Source organism: Mercenaria mercenaria, unplaced genomic scaffold (assembly GCF_021730395.1).
Source record: "Mercenaria mercenaria strain notata unplaced genomic scaffold, MADL_Memer_1 contig_3460, whole genome shotgun sequence".
Lineage (NCBI taxonomy): Eukaryota > Metazoa > Mollusca > Bivalvia > Venerida > Veneridae > Mercenaria > Mercenaria mercenaria.
Genome location: NW_026461600.1, coordinates 276 through 18,071, shown reverse-complemented (window position 1 = coordinate 18,071; position 17,796 = coordinate 276). Strand labels below are relative to the sequence as shown.

The window sequence follows — 17,796 nt, the reverse complement described above, 5'->3', positions numbered from 1 at the left end:
AAGAATAAAGTCATCGTTTGTCGTTTGCATGTTGTAGATGCGTATTATTATATCACTCTGGCTGCGCCCTTATGCTAATTTCTTCGCCTCTGAACTCTTTCATTCAGCGACAAATCACCGGGATATTAATTCTTATATAAACAATATGACAGAAAAAAGAATCGCTGCGCGTTTATATATGAACACAGCGAAATGAATAACAAGCAAACCCAAGTTGTATTTCAGTTTGATACGCCGGTGATACCTTACTTTAGTTTAGTTTCGTTTTAGACGACGTACTTTCAATTTCGTAACGGTGGAATTTTCTTTGTCAGAATACCAGACTTTTGGAAAATTCCACGTTGGAAATTACCTAAATGTTTGTTATTGAAAATAATACGCTTGATGCAAGCTCAGTAGTTTTGGAAAATTTATTAATAGACTGAAACAACATTATTTGCAGTTGATAGTGGGTACAACTTTAACACGGAGGTATCTCGTTTATTTTGTTCATTTTAAGGATATTTTATTTTACTTCTTACTTTTAAACGACGATGCGGTATTTGGGGAACATCGCAAGCGCGAGAGTTGTTGTTGTTATTGTTTTAATATACATTATCATTTTCTTTCATGTTGTTGTTGTTGCAAATAATACACGAGATAAGGAATAGCACAAATTTAGAACAGTAAAGAACTAGTCTCTTTATGGTGAATGTTTGCATATGTTTTGTTGTTGTTGTTTCGGGTTGTTATTTTTTTCTTTGTTTTATATTCGTTTAGGTAATATCTATAGAATAATAAGTCTAGATATTTGTGGAATCATTCATATCATACAGCAAGCTATTTGATTTCTTTAATTAGTAACTTGGTAACAGACATCTTTATTTTCGTTATTAAATCGAGATATTTATTTTATTTATTTATTTGGGTTTTACGGCGCACCAAATCGAGATATAAAAATATTAAAATGAGGCATAAAGTTGTGTTGGGTTTCTTTTGCAGACTCCGTAATAAAGATGACGATATTAACAGCAGGTGCCTGTTCGTTTATTGTAAGCTCTTCTGGACATGTGATACCAGCGGCTGTAGGGACCGCAGCTGGCGCGGTAGTGACTGCTGTTAAACTTTGGGTCCAGACGGAACCAGTCAAGGTAGCTTTATCAACCGCCGTAGGAACTGGAACATCATCGGGTGCTATTGCAGGGGCAATCGCCAGTAAAACCGCAACCAGTGCAGCTGCAGGAGCTCTCCTTGGTGGTATTTCCGCAGCGGGTATCGGATCTATGATGGCAGGAGGTCTTGCGGTGGCGTCAGGGGTTGTTGCTTCTAACCCAATAGGGCTACTGGCGGTTGGAACCAGTCATACAGAAGAGAAAGACAGAATTACATATGACTGCTGGAAACCAGTTCTTCATGATACGTCATTGGAATCGTCAAATGGAATGGTACTGAAAGATTTGGTCTGTCACCCAAACATTGCCAATGTTACAGTTACACCAAGTGTATGCCTGCCGCAAATCGTCATTGAAAATGTGTGGAACGAAAAATTTGAAATTGAGTATGTCGTACAAGACTTTGATAAGTTGTCTTGTCACGCGAGGCCTATGTTGAACTGATTAAATCATTATCTGGTTAATGGAACACGAATGACAAGATTTGTTACTGTAAATAATTCATGTTCAAGTTTCATAATGGTTTATTCTATTATGTGACTGTCACATTTGTTTCATTATAAACACACAGTATATGAATTTCTTGTTATTTCCTACTTTCGGTGGTAAATATCTCTTAATGTTTGCCATAAGTCTGAACATGCTATTTAGTAGAAATATTGACGATTTATCCCACATTTTGAGCAACTCTGATATTTGCTGTAAGTCTGAATATGCTATGTTAGTACAAATATTGACGATTTGTCCCACATTTTGAGCAACTCTAGGTCTAAATATGCTAGGTTTGTACAAATATTGACGATTTTTCGGAGTTTTCCCACATTTTGAGCAACCGTTAGTCTGAATTTGCTATGTTAGTAGTAATATTAACGATTTTCCCGATATTTTGAGCAATTCTAAGTCTGAATGTGCTATGTTAATAGTTCTAGGGGCTGATTAGCCCCTACGTTTGAGAGACAAATTTCAAACAACACCAAATCATAGAAAGATAATATTGAACAGCATATAAAACATGCAGATTATTCTACGAAACAATTGCCAGTCTACAGATATATACACACTGAATTCCGGAAAAAGACTGTTCAACACCTTTAAACACGAACTGCAACATACATATTTGGAAAAATGTCCCAGTTCTGAAATTTCACATAACGAGGTAGAACGTAATTTTCAGCAGTTGTTTGTTTATTTCTTTACAAATGGCATTCATTTTAATGGGGGAAGACTTTCTGAGCAAATTTTAAGTATCCAGTAGTACAGAACAGTACCGTAGAACATGTAATGGACAGGTAGATTGTTGGTAAAGATGTTGTTCGTTTATAAAATATTTGATATAATCAGATGTTGGGATTTTGTTTTATAAAACCCAGACTGTGAAAGAGCATGTACAATATTGCAATGCTTTTCTAATTATGTAACTTTGCGTAGTCTCTATTTGGAAAGCTGCTTTATATGTGTTTTACAAACATTTGAAAGCAATATGTTATTTCAACTGTTATAAGTACATGTATTTCGTTTGTAGGTAAAGGTTAGAATGCAATACTAATACAACACGTGGTGTTATTATTGTTCTAGAGCTTCCAGTTATAACATAACCGACTAGTTTCATTTTCAAACAGAACCAAAACATGTACAAAACACGTAAATTTGTTGTTTTATATCATTGTTTAATCTGATATATTAAAAAAAAATATTTAATATGTGTTTCTTTTTGTACCTGTTACATGATATATTCCAGCTTGCTATAATAAAATTGTGTTTAAGTAATATGCATAATTTTGCATTAGGTTCAAGTAACCGTTTGTCAACTCTTTGATATAATATAATATCCTATTGTGAATTGTATCCTAGGTTTTACTGATTCACCAATTGTACTGCAATGTAATTACTGTTATACAATATTTTGATAGATTTCTTAACTTTCAACAATTGAAGTTGAACAGCTGTATGTATTTAACTAGGAGGAAGACACTCGGAGATCAACATGCACTATTAGTGACAAATGCCAAAGAATGCTCTAGTTGTCTGTGCAAAATATGCAAGAATAGTTTATGTATGAATCATTCTGTGACCTTGACCTGAGAGACCCGGGTCATATGTGCAACACACCTTATTATGGTCAACATTTGTGCCAAGTAATTTTAAAACCCCTTGATAAATGGCAGTTATGGACCAGACAAGAAACAGACCACTTTAACCTTTTGACTTCTAAATGTGACCTTGACCTTGGAGCTAGGGGTCTGGGTCTTGCACACGACACATCGTCTCATTATGTTATACATTTATGCAACATTATTTCAAAATTCTTTCATGGATGGCAGAGTTACAGCCCAGACAAGAATTTATACGGACGCATGCGAACACACACACAGAACGATGAAAACTGTAGCAGAAATTAAGTATGTAATGAGCTGATGTAGTTGTAATGTTTCGAAGTCTAAAAAGGATCATAAATGCAAAAAAAAAATAAGTTCAGAAGTCCAGATAATAAAGGCATGTCCAATTCATACTAGGGGATAGAACAATTGGATGTGTGTACAGATACTAAGAAACAATGTGTCACATGTTATTATCGGAACTTCTATTTAACCAACAAGTAATAGCGAGACTAAGTAAAAGCACATGTATTTAAAATATGAATGTAAGCATGGATATGAATTGTTCGAATCAGAATTAAGAATTCAATCTCCTCCTGCCACTATGTCCAACTCCCTATCAGAAATAAACAAATGTTTAGTTCTTCATACAGTTTATTTCTGAAAAATTTATCCACAAATACTTTACAAATATATAAATTTATCACATTTCTCAGCTACAACAAGTCACATAATGTTTGCTTTGCTTGTTTTGGCATTAGCACTGTTTTTCAACAGACCTTCAGTTATGTAAGGGCGGGCAGTTAACCTTAACAGTGTTCCAGGATCCTGTAACAGTACTAACCTGTTCTCTGCGAGTTACTACCAACTTCCCTACATAACAAGAGCTGTCACTAATGGTGACAAATGCTCCCCCCACCCCGCAGCCCATTGACCTTTGACCTGGTGACCTTGACATTTGACCTGGTGACCCCAAAGTCAATAGGGGTCGTGTATTCAATAAGTACTATTAGCATGTGAAGTTTGAAGGTCCTGGGTGCAGTGGTTCGTGAGTAAAGTGCCTTCATGCAAAAAGTTAACGTTGAAAGTTAACGTTGTGACGAACTAAAGGACGAACAGTTGAAAACTAATATGCCTCCATTCGGGGGCATACAAACAGAGATTGAGAATGAACGATTTCAGACAATGTCTTTTATCAAATCACCATGGAGAAAATACTCCTCTCCCGGATATCGAACTCGGGACCCCTCTATTTGTAGATCTGCGCTCTCCCTAAGTGGGCAAACTCATATCATGTTGCAGGTATGCATTTCCCAGAAACAAACTAAAACAAGAAAAGTTACTGTGACCGTAAAAGAGGTAAGTAGATTTCCATGTGCAACACAGAAAATTACTTCAAAATGGAATCACAAGACTCCTTATATAAATCGCCAGTCAATAGTATGTGTTATCGACCAGTCTACAGTTTAACGCTAAATTTATATTGGCAAAGATCAACATTTTGACTACTGACTGGCAAGCCATACAGTAGGTATATCATATACACTGAATTGGTTAATCAGATATTTCTGTGACAAAAACTTATTCAGAATGCCAACAGTTATTTTTTTATGTAACACAAATAGTTTGGAAACTGTTAATAAATATAAATTTATAGATCATCCTGAAATCACAGAACTAAGCAGAAATGAAAATCATAAATTTTGCAATTAGGCTAGTGGCCTCTTTCAAGCATATGCAGATAACATCAGTGTGTTTTAAGCACTTTAACCTATAGAAAGGTATCAGTTAACCAAAAGGAGGAGAAATTTTCAAAAGCTTTATAATACTTGTAGGTTTCAGTTAGTTCAATGATCACTACATTATAAAAAACAATTTCTGAATGTTTTACTGAAAGGGTTTCTGAAAAGCTATAAAATAACAGGGTATCATTTGTCTGGGCATTTTTATCACCAATTCTGATTTATATCCTTTTTCTGCTTCAAAATGAAATCAAAATTGAAACAAATATAAGTCAGCTGATATAAAGACATATACATGTACATCTCTGACTTACATAGTTTGTGAATCATGTCATAATCTAATTACAGTCAGATTTACCAGCTCTTATTAATCAAATATAAATGTGACAGCCATTATTGCATGCTTGATAACATCTCGTTTTGTATGAGATAAAATGAGACTTTGCTCACTGTTCTGTTTAAGTTTCAAATCTGTTTATACTGTACAGCTTAAAGCTTTTGCCAAAATCCAGTAAATACATATCCATTCATCATAAATTCAAAATGTTCTTTCATTTTGACTGTTAAAAATGTAAACTTTCCGGTTAAGAATAGTAGACGATTGTAGTAGTGCCACTACTCTTAATGATATTAACTACCAGTACATGTCTATTTAATTATGGAGTAAAGAGTTCATCCATAGATTCCAATCAACCTCTTCATTCCTGCATCTGAGGCCATTTTTTCTAGAACAATCTTTCAGCACACTTTGTAGAGTTGTCTTTAAGAGACATGTTGAAATGGCTGTTTGAATACATGGCAAAATCTGCAGCAGCTGTCAGTAAGTCCTTGTCACGTCTTCCCGTGACTTTCCTGTATTTTTCGGCATTTTCTTTCCGGATCCATCTTCCAGTTCCTTGGCCTTGTAGTAATGTGGAGCAACCTCTAGTAACCAGCTGTTGTCTATCTCAATCACCTGATAGATATAAATATTGAAATTATAACAATAATAGACATACTGTATATTCCCTAATAAACACTCTCCCCTAATAAACGTCCACCCCATATAAAACAAGAGCTGTCCGTAAGACAGCAAATGCTCGACTATTCGAATCATTGTCCCAGAAGCAGGAATATTACCCTGAATGTTAAAATATCCATAGAGTTTCAATCCAGTATCTGCATTAGTTTTGGAGAAAGTAACTTGCATGCAAAACTTAAACCAGAAGTTTTAGGTTCAAAAGGGGACATAATTTGGCCAAAATGCATGTCAGAGTTATTGGACTTGATGCAATAACCTAGTTTTATAACCCAGAAGACACATGTGAAGTTTCAATTCAATATCTGCATTAGTTTTGGAGATAGTAACTTGCATATAAAACTTTAACCAGGATTTTCTAAGTTCAAAAGAGGGCATAATTTAGCCAAAATACAAGTCAGAATTATGGGACTTGACCCAGTGAGATTGATAATTGACCTAGAAAAAGCAAAAATAAGTTTCAAAGCTATATGCCTTAAAGTAATAGCTATGTGTACTTGCATGCAAAACTTAAACCAGGATTTTCTAAGTCCAAAAGGGGACATAATTTGGGCAAAATTCAGGTCAGGATTATGGGACTTGATGCTATCACCTAGTTTTATAACCCCGAAGACACATGTTAAGTTTCAATTCAACACCTGCATTAGTTTTTGAGATAGTAACTTGCATGTAAAACTTTAACCTGGATTTTTTCTAAGTCCAACAGGGGGCATAATTTGGACAAAATACATGTCAGAGTTACAGGACTTGACCTAGTGAGCTTGGTAATTGACCTAGAAAAAGAAAAATAAGTTTCAAAGCTATATGCCTTTAAATGATAGCCATAATTATGTACTTGCATGTAAAACTTTAACCAAAGTGTGGTGCCGACACTGGCGCAGACGCAAGGGTGAGTAGAATAGCTAGACTATTCTTTGAATAGTCAAGCTAAAAAGGTCAGTCAAGTTATAACTGAATACCAGCACTATGATAGTGCTATAATTATTAAAATTCATTCATTAGAAGTTGGATTTATAGTTTACATATATTGAAAAAAAGGTAAATTTTAAAAAATATTTTAGGATCTTAATATACACCCCCCTTTAGCCAAATGTAATGCACTCAGGGGCCTTAGTAAGTGAATGTATGGTACGTCAGATCTAAACAGGTTCATGTTTGTAATACCAAGTGAGATTCAATTATGTAGTTAATTTCAAACATGCATCAATAGCTGTCAGATTTTCAGTCACAATTTAAGAGCTGATGCCATATGACGACTTTCAAGCTTAGTTAATAGGGGAGAAAGACACTAGGCTCTTCTATGGGCAATATATCAGGCAAGGCAGGCACCTTGGTAGAACCCATGAACTACTGCCCGCCACCTTAATGACTCTCTTATCTCAGCAGCCTTAACCATTTGGTCAAAACAGCTTGCTAGATGTTGGTCTGTAACTTCTCTCTCTCTCACTGCCTTTGACAGAAATGCTGAACTGACCATGCATATCAAATCAATAACTAAATCTGTTTGATAACTGCAGCTGGGAAGGAAAGTTCATTTATCATTTTATTATTACCTGTCTCATGAATTCCTTTGTTGTAAAAACTAGTTCATGATAAATGAGCCATTTTGGCCTGTCTTCAAATAGGGAGCTGTTTGGATGGACCATAACTGTTTGGTTATGTTTGACAGTTCTGTAGTTACCTCCCTTGTCCAGTTTTGCTGTGTGATAGAAGAAGCCTGCTGTAATGGCCTGAAGATGGAGACAAAAAAAATCCAGATTAAGTTGGCCATATCAAGAGCAATATGTCAGCCTATAACAAATTATAAAATGACAAAAAATCATAAACTTTGTAAGACTAATGTATTTTCAAGTAAACCACAGGTGAAACTCGGTGTCCCTAATTTCAAGTGATCATGTGTTTACTTCGAGATAACCCAAATTTGACTTAAAACAATATTTTGTGCAAACGATTTTTGAACAGCACTTAAAACTGTCTTCCAAGATAGCAAGAATTTTGAGATACCGTGAGTTTCAGATATCAACTTTAAACTGTATTAAAGATGTAAACAGTAAATGAATGACCACAACTTTTATGTCATTCTCATGTATTAAATGTACCCAAAATATCACCTGATTTTCGTAGCATGGTGGTATCTAATTGAATTTAATGTAAGTTACAGTAACCTCAATGTCTATTCATTTTTCTTACCTAACAGCATCTGAAGGATTTGATGTGACCTCAATTTCCATTTACCTGTCTTACACTGACAGTATGAGACACAGTTTCTACTTACTTATACTTACCTTCCTATTACTGATAGTATCTTATACATTAGATGAGACCTCAAATTCCACTAACCTTCCTAATATTGAGTTTCTAATGGATTAGATCAGGCCCTAATTTCCACTTACCATCCAAATATTGGCAGTTTCTTATCGATTAGATGATACCCAAACTTTCACTTACTTTCCTAATATTGACAGAATTTTACGGCTTAAACCGGCATCAATTTCCTCTTACCTTCCTAATATTGGCGGTATCAAGTGGATTAGATGAGACCTCAATTTCCACTCTTTCCATCAGACCCTCCAGTTGATCACGTACATCTCTTGCTCTTTTCATTGACCTGTTCAAGATAAACATTTATACTGTTATTCTGGTTACAAGATGTTAGACTGTTATTCTGGTTACAAGATGTTAGAAGTTTACACTTTCATAAACTATTGTTTTAAAGAATAATTACAAAAAAAACTTGTTCATCCTTCCTCAAAGGTGAAGGGATATAGTAATATATAGTAATCTGACTGTTACCCTCTACAAGGAACTGTTTCATGCACAGAAAAACTGAACAAACATTTTCCAAGACTTTGTCTCTTACGAAGCTTTTTATCAATTGCGTTCACACTTTTTTAAAACATTTAAACGAACTGTTTATTATATACAAGAGGGTCATGATGAACCTGGATCGCTCACCTGAATTATATGAGTCATATGTTTCAAATGGCAAACTGATGCTAAAATATTAAGAAGGTAGGTCTGTAGGTCACATTCATGGTAACTGAAAGTCAGTTTTAAGATCAGTGTGCAAAACTGTATACATCATCCAAATTTCAAGGCTGTATCTTAAATAACAAGAAAGTAAGCCAGTAGGTCAAGGTCACAGTCAAGTGATCCCTAATCGCTTTGGGTCATCAGTTCAGGGTTGTAGTAATGCTAATGCTAATGGTAATGCATTAGTAATGCATTATTTTTTTCAAATAATGCCAAGTAATGATTAATGCCACAGTTTTAGCATTGAAAATAATGCTAATTTAATGCCAAAGTAAGTAATGCTAATGCTAATGCTTAGCATTACTTAGACATTATTTTTGTATCACTGGAAGAAAATATAATACACATGTATGCTGTTATTTACACAGGTTATAGCAGTTCTCTAATAGATTGTTGTTTGATTTAAATAAACTGTCTAATGGTATAATTGCCTTTTGTTCAATGTACACCTGAAAGATTTTTAAAAATACATTTAAAACCTGGGACAACTCCCAAGTGCATATTTATAATAGCCATAGAAGTGTGACATAATTAGATTTGTCACCCAAAATATCAAACAGGACCTATTATCTTTTGACACCTTTTTATCAATTAACACTATGCCACTGATAGTAATGTTAAAGACCTTAAGGCAGCTAGCTTTTACATTTTTACATGGCATATTAAATTAGGCTGTTAGGGAGCCATTAAACAGGTACTTGACTTTCTCTAACAATTTAAATGCTCATGCATGCTGTAATTCAACATACAGCATAAGGTGGTTTTTTTTTGTTTTTGTTTTTTTTTTTTGTTGGTTTTTTTATATATTTAAAATAATGGTACAAGAAAAAATCAGATATAATACAAGGAAGTCATACATGTATTTAACTATTCATGTAGATGACCTAGGTAAACTAAAATGATTTAATGAAAAACAAACAGTGTATGTGATAATAACATGCAATGATTCTCAAAAAGTAATGGTAATGCTAATGCTAATGCACCCTATGTAATGCTAATTTAATGCATTATTTTGATAAAAATGAGTAATGCTAATGCTAATTTAATGCCATCTTTTTCCAAGTAATGCTAATTTAATGCATTACTTTTGCAAGTAATTATTAACAACCCTGCATCAGTTAATTATAATTTAACAGTCTAGGAAATATGACCTAATAATTTTTGAAGTATTTTTCCTATATAACCCATAATTATAACAAGTGACCCCCAGGGCGGGGCCTCTTTTCACCACAAGGGCATAATTTGAACAAACTTGTTAGAGATCCACCAGGCAATGCTACATACCAAATATCAAAGGCCTAGGCCTTGAACCTTCAGACACGAAGATTTTTTTTTCCTATATAAGTTTATGTTAAACTTGGTACCCCCAGGGCAGGGCCTCTTTTCCCCCAAGGGACATAATTTTAACAATTTAGTAGAGAAACACTAGGAAAGGCAACATATCAAAAGTCTAGGCCTTGCAGTTTCAGGCAAGAAGATTTTTAAAGTGTTTTTCCTATATAAGTCATATATGTAAACCTTGAGACCCCCCGGAGCAGGGCCTCTTTTCACCCCAGGGGCATAATTTGAACAATTTTGGTAGAGGACCACAAGGCAATGCTACATACCAAATATCGAAGGCCTAGGTCATGTGGTTTTAGACAAGAAGAATTTTAAAGTGTTTTCCTATACAAGTCTATGTAAAACTTGTGACCCCCAAGGCGGGGCCTTTTTTCACCCCAGGGGCACAATTTGAACAATCTTGATAGAGGACTATAAGATGATGTCACAGGCCAAATATCAAGGCTCTACGCCTTGCTGTTTTGAACAAGAAGATTTTTAAAGTTTTTCCTTTCGGCTGCCATGGCAACCAGTGTTCTACATGGGATTTAATTCTTTGAACAATTTGAAAGGGGACCACCTAAGGATCATTCCTGTGAAGTTTGGTGTAATTCTGCCCAGTGGTTTTCAAGAAGAAGATTTTTTAACAAAATGCTGACGGACGCACAACGCACGACAGACATTGAGCGGTCACAAAAGTTCACCATGAGCCTTTGGCTCAGGTGAGCTAAAAATGCTACTACACACATTTTTTGTTATGAAATCAATTAGATATTAAAACAGTTAATTCAAATGCATTTTGAGAACAGCAGAGAATCACATTTAGAGCTGTTGCCCTTGGCCTATCCACCTCTGGCACCAGTTACAAAGTTGTCCCCACTTCCTCAAGAAAGTATTTTGATATTTCCTTAAACATCCATAAATTAACTGTACTCTTTCACTGTATACTCACTGCATGGAAATATATAACCTCCTATGTGACAGATGAAGGGCCTACCTGTATTGTATAAAGTTCTCAAAGCACCACTGAGTCGAGTGCCCAGTTTCTTCCCACTGGTTGTAGACATTCATCAACGTTATATGGTCCCCACCAGGAAGGAAGAAATTCTGTCGAGCAGTATCTGCATGCACAACCTTGTCTTTGGGTCGATAGAAAACCGAGTTGTTCACAGATAACATTGCTGTTATTGTAAGAATCTCTTTAGAACACTTGTATCTGAAATGGTTAAATGAAAATGATGCTTGCACTGACTAAAGACACTACATGGTAAATTGTCAACAAAATGCCCTATATTTCATTCAGAATATCGAAGGGTCTCTGAAACATTAAGAACTTATTTCCTAGTATTGTTTACCAGAAAGAATGTTCATGTACAGAGCAGTTTATATTAATTTAGTAGTGTTTTGTCTACATGAAGATAAATGTTTTTTAGACAGTGAGGTATAAACCAGCATTGGTATGAACTGGTAAATTTGGTTGTGAGTCTATCACTTGTATACAAAATGTTAAGTTTAAGAAATAAAATATCCCAGTGATTCTGTTATTGAATAAAATCATTGTTTTGAGTTCAGATAAAAAGTAATCATAGTATATTAGGTGGGCGGGATATGGTAATGCATATATTTATTGACAGAGCTGCAAGTGCCTGTCATTAAACACACATCCTTTTAACAACTTTTCATCTACTCATTTTGGCAATCTTCAAAATATGTAAAGTTTAACACTTAACAAAATCAAGGCAAGTAGATGATGAAAGAAACTTTCGTAACCTTTGAGTACCAATCTATTGATTGAAGACCAGTCTGAAAACAGCAGATTCTGATTGGCTGTTTCTGAAATCACCTGTGGATTGTCCAGTGGTTAAGTTCAAATCTAAGACTGGTCTACAAACTGTTGTAGAATAACTGAATTTAATAGTGTTATAAATCTGAATGATCAGTTTTGTTCAATACTCACTTTTCTGATGCTAAGATCATTTTTGACAACATCGGATCTACAGGAAATTCAGCCATTCTTCTTCCTAGCTTAGTTAGCTCCCCTTTGTGATTCAATGCACCAAGAGCATATAACTGTTCCAGTGCTAACACAAGAGTCTCATGAGGTGGTGGGTCCATAAAGTCAAAGTGAATGAGATCATTAATTCCTAAACTTTTGAGTAACAACACAACATTTCCAAGATTAGTTCTCTGTATTTCTGGTATTGTATTGTCTTCAAGTTCATTTTTATATGCCCATGCTGTGTAAAGACGAAAGCACTTTCCAGCTGAGACACGACCAGCACGTCCAGCTCTCTGATTGGCTGATGCCTGAAATATAGAACAATCTTATCATTCTGTTATCTAATTGGATGGGTACCACTAAACAATTACAGTCTAACCTGCACAAAAGGTCACCTCCGATCAGCGGTTACCTCCATTTAGCAGTCATTTTCTGACGCCCCAACGGATTTTCCTCTATTTTATCACTTTATTCAGCGGCAACCTCTCGTCCGCGGCCAGCGGCCACCGGAATTGCCTCCCGACTGCCGTATTTGACCCCTTTCAGCGGCCATGTTTCTTCAAATACCCATTATTTTTAGACGATAATCGCCGAAGAAATACGAATTTTTAGAAACACGTGATTGCTAAGTTTCACTTGATTTCACCAAAAGAACGATTAAATGACATGAGCTTCTCAATTAAAACTGATAACCAAGGTATGATCCCCTTTTTGCTAGCCAGTAATTATCGGCAATTAGAGTGTCACCTCATGTCAAATTTGTTGTTCACACTTTGATCTCGGTTATAGATAACACTCGATATCTAATGAGTAGCATAATATTTCTGATTTTTTATATTTCTTTCATCAAAATACGTTTAAATTTATACGAAATTTATGATGGTGGAACGAAATATAAACCACTCGATCTTTTGCGGAACATAACGGCAATCTTAGATTTTAGCGTACACAGTAAGCGCGGAGAGTTGCTTCCCTTATCAAAATGGCGAAAATTGAAAACAAACTTGTTTTGAAATTGGAAAATTGTCTGTAACAAATTTTGTTGTAAAAAAATGATAACGCCAGAGTTTTAGATTGCTTAGAAGACCATTTGTTTTGCAAAGGCAAATTAATGCACGTCAATGTACACTGGTAAAATAATACTAGAAAAACGAAAAAGAAATTGGCCTAAAGGCTAAACTGGTCAGAAGTCTGAAAAATACATATACTGGCAGCACCTCCGATCAGTGACCACCTGACTTAAGCGGCCAAATTGTCTGCTTCCCCTGGCTGGCTCTTAAGACAGGTTAGACTGTATTCAATTACTTATATTAACGTCAACTTACACTGTTAAGCCAAACAGCTTTTTTCTAATGTCTCTACCAAGATAATCTACCATTGACACAAGTAAAATACTTTTGTATCTGCTACTGAAAAAATGTGAAAAAGCCATACAGGCTTACTTACATTCAGTATAGACTTATTAAGTGTCTAACCAGACCAGTTCTTGTTCACTGCTGTAGCATACTTTCACAAAATATTTAACTAAATAGAGCCTGAATGTAGAGACTTATCCTAAGCCTTCTTTACACAAGGGAAAAATCTGTTTATATAGTGAAATTGTTGAGTGAACACCATTTGTTAATCCTAATCCTGTCCATGTATAGGATAGACAACGAGTGCCGTTGTCTACGGGATATATACAACGAGCAAAGCGAGTTGTATATATCCCGTAGACAACGGCACGAGTTGTCTATCCGACTTAGACCACATGACATAAAAACTGCAATTATTGAAAACTCTCCCACACTTTCTATAGAAATTAGGATGAACGTGTTTTTATAAGAGTAATATCATCTTTGTACCGTTAGCGCTTAATTGTCAGTAGGGCATATGAAAGAATGCAGGTTACTTGTATAAATTCAGTTTTACTCAAATACCGGATTTACTAAGATTTAACATTCATTAACACTTTGAGTCATTTGCAATCACAAAATTAATGCTAAACAGTTAAATATGGATTTCTCAAAAATACTCAAAACTGGACTGCATGCTGAACAATTAGTTTTTGTGAGAAGTTTGGATGTTGGTGAAACACGATGACAGATACGTTGATTCGTTGATTCAAGAAGATAGCCAGGTTATTTATTTATTTATTTAGTTAGTTAGTTATTGTTTTTATTTGTTTACTTTGTCTATCAGGATATAGTTAGAGCGTAGATGCTCGTAGGACTACGAATACCTTTTACTATATCGTGCCCTTCTTGTAAGAATGATGTAGTTGTTTTACTTTCTAACTGGGCCAAGTTGTTCGAAACTTTAATGGGTTGTAATTTAGTTTAGTTTATACTAATTTGTTTTAGCTCGATTGTGATGAAAGCTTTAACTGTTTAAGCTTATTGTAACCACTCTCGAGTCCCTTTCCTATGAAAACTAGTACTGGGGTTATATGAGAAGTCATGGTCGTGACCCCAATGATGCTCGAACCCACGACTACTGCATTAAGCTGATAAACTAACAGCCTGTTAAATTTCTATTCAAGATACTAGTCTTGGTGGGTGGGAAATACTAACTATGATGTTTTAATTTTACTGTAAAGATGATTTAGTGTTTAAAATCCTTAACAAGTACATTTGATTTACTAAGTTTTCTAAACTGTCGAAATCTACTGATAAAGTTAATCGACCGTTAACTCAATCGCCTGTTAAAGTTTCAAACAACTGGATCCAGTTGTTTGCAAATGTAAGGATCGTGCTGACATGTTTTTTTTTTATAAAAAGTGAACATAAAAAGTTACAACTGTTGGAAATGTTTCAGTGAATGTGAAAATTACGTTTTTACCCAGTTGGTTCTACACTACAAATATGTAGTTTATTGTAATTCAATTTTATTGATATCTAATAAGATGGGGTCATTTTTACGATATTAATATTTAGACGTTGTCAACTGAATTTACCTCAAAGTCATTCTTATTTTTTATCCCAGTGATAACTGGTGAGAATATTGCAAGGTCATTTAACTCCGGAGTTAGCCTGTATTGTTAGATGGTAAATTGACACGAAATTCACGCGTTTTTTGCCAAAGTTTCCCCCGATATATATACAACGCTACTGTTGTATATGAAATATAGACGGGTACAAGTCTGCTTTGCGATTGGCTATTTACGGATTATCGTGGTCTAAGTTATATCAGTGCAAAGGAAAAGTAACCTATCTATGTTAAATGCTATGCATCATGACAGCCATACATCTTACAGTCCTAAAATTGATTTCTTTGATTTTCTCATATTTCTATATATTTTTCCCATACTTTGACGCATATATATGGGTAGCAGAGATTGTTTTCTTTCCAGCAGTAGCCTTTTCAACAGAGTTTACCTTGTGAAATTCTGTGGTTTTTGACTTTTTCAAAAAAAATTCTGTTTGTTGACAAATTTCACCACAGATTGAGAAAATGTCACACTTTCCCCAGGACATTAACTTATTTGATCTTAACATAATTTTCTATTCAGATTGCTAATCCATGTGACAATTATGCATGCTTTTTCCCTGCCTAGAGGTAAAAAGTGCATAGTTTGCATGAGGGTCTAGGTCAATAGTCATCTAAGCCTACCATAAAGTCTTAGCGGAGTTGTCTCCATTTTTTCCAAATATTTTACCCGGGATCATTTTTTTCAGCTCAAATAACTTTTTTTCAGAAAATGATATTTTAATAATTTTTTCAGTCTACATACTTTGATGCAGTTAACTACACATATATCTAAAATAGATAGTTCCTACTTGAAGTTTGTATTTTTAGTTACACTGCCTACTGAATGTTAACCATATACAAAGCTTAAAGAGCACAGAAATTGATAAAATTCTCTATAAGTGTTAAATCTCTAAATATAGAGAAGACATAGAGAAAACCCACAGAAACTGATAAATTTCTCTATTAATCTATGCCTGGAAATCTGATTAGCAACAAGGAGTACTGCTTTATAATCAACACTCGGCAGGTATAGAATGCCTTACCTTTGACACAGGTGTCACTACCAATGATTCCATCCCTGTCCTTGCATTATAACTGTTCTGTTTACAGAATCCAGGATCTAACACATATTTTATACCATCAATAGTCAATGAAGTTTCTGCAATATTTGTTGCTAACACAACTTTACGAGCCCCAGGTGGAGTTGGATCAAATATTTTTGCTTGTAGGTCTGACGGAAGATTTGCATAAATTGGTGCTATAATGAGTTCCTTGATTTTGGATCCAAGTTTCCTTGTTCTTTCCTGAAGATAAGAAAAAACACATGGGAGTGAAATAAAGCCATTACATGATTTTGTTACTACACTAGAGTAATAACACTTTGACATATACGTTGTTTTAAGTACAGGTTATACGAGTTGAATTAATTTTTTCTATAACAGGTAAAGAAGAAGAAATTTTGAGATTCTGACAGGAAAAGTGATAAAAGAATAAACATTCATGTCTTTCAACAATGAAATTGTTAAACTTGTTGATTAAATCTGATAAAATGCTTGACGAAGACATTTTATTTAACTTATTTAATAAATTCAAAATTGAGTACATTTTCTTTAATTTTATATTTTTTTTACAAACTGCAATACACATATTTCTATTTTTGCATAATCATAAATCATATTCATAGAGGACTTATGATCATTTTAGCTGGTAAAACATATTATTCATAGGGCAACAAGATATCCTGAAATGATTATTTCTCTCTGTTTATGCCCACCAAATAAAGAAAGTAACCAGCAGTTATTACATGGAACTATGTCCTATGATGGATGAGAGTATGTCAATGAGTAATCGTACAATACCAATGAGTGACTGAATTATGGCAACGAGAAGCAGTACCATGGCAATGAGTAACAATACCATGTCAACGAGTAACAGCTAAGAATGAACCTTTAATTCCCACTTACAGTTAACATTTCACTGGCTGTCTCTATTTCCTCCTGTCCGGTAAGGAAAACGAGAATATCACCTTCATCTTGTGTGCAGTGTATTTGTAGAACTGAGACCACAGCTGCATCTATATAATCTGCTTCAGGGGCCTGTAAATGGGAAAATATCATATGGTGAAACTGAAACCTTAAATACTAACTCATATATCCAGAAGTTTACTTGTTTAAAGACAGACTTTTCATTAATTTCAGAGTAACAGAGATATTTGACTTTATCAAAAAATTTAACAAAAAAATTCTTAGTTAAAAAGGAGCATAACTCTGTCAAAATTCAATCAGAGTTATGGGATTGTTTCTTCTGGTGTAGACTTTGATAGTAAATAATAATTCTAAGTTTCAAGTCAAAAGCTTTGATAGTAACAGAGATATTTGACTTTATCAAAAATTTTAACCAAAACATTCTAAGTTTAAAAGGAGCATATTTCTGTCAATGTTCAATTCAGAGTTATGGGAATTGTTTCTTTTAGTGTAGACTTTGATAG

The 17,796-nt window shown here is 34.6% G+C and overlaps 2 protein-coding genes across 2 annotated transcripts; one reads left to right on the top strand and one right to left on the bottom strand.

Annotated features, from left to right (window-relative positions):
• Positions 1-277: 277 nt before the first annotated feature.
• LOC128553091 (uncharacterized) lies at positions 278-2,832 on the top strand. Its single transcript, XM_053534203.1, has 2 exons — positions 278-471; positions 982-2,832. Exon 2 carries the CDS (start codon positions 996-998, stop codon positions 1,593-1,595), a length of 600 nt encoding a protein of 199 aa, XP_053390178.1. The 5' UTR covers positions 278-471; positions 982-995; the 3' UTR covers positions 1,596-2,832.
• A 1,051-nt stretch (positions 2,833-3,883) lies between these two features.
• LOC123548307 (pre-mRNA-splicing factor ATP-dependent RNA helicase DHX16-like) lies at positions 3,884-17,404 on the bottom strand (the record flags this gene model as incomplete). The annotated part of the gene is made up of 7 exons (XM_053534204.1): positions 3,884-5,944; positions 7,561-7,737; positions 8,510-8,615; positions 11,358-11,576; positions 12,318-12,667; positions 16,352-16,612; positions 17,273-17,404. Coding segments are annotated over 7 exons (1,383 nt in total), but the record flags the coding sequence as incomplete, so codon positions are not given.
• Positions 17,405-17,796: the final 392 nt, after the last annotated feature.

Bases quoted from the DNA above. Each gene is read 5' to 3' on its own strand.
- LOC128553091 (XM_053534203.1), top strand. From the start codon at position 996: ATGACGATATTAACAGCAGGTGCCTGTTCGTTTATTGTAAGCTCTTCT.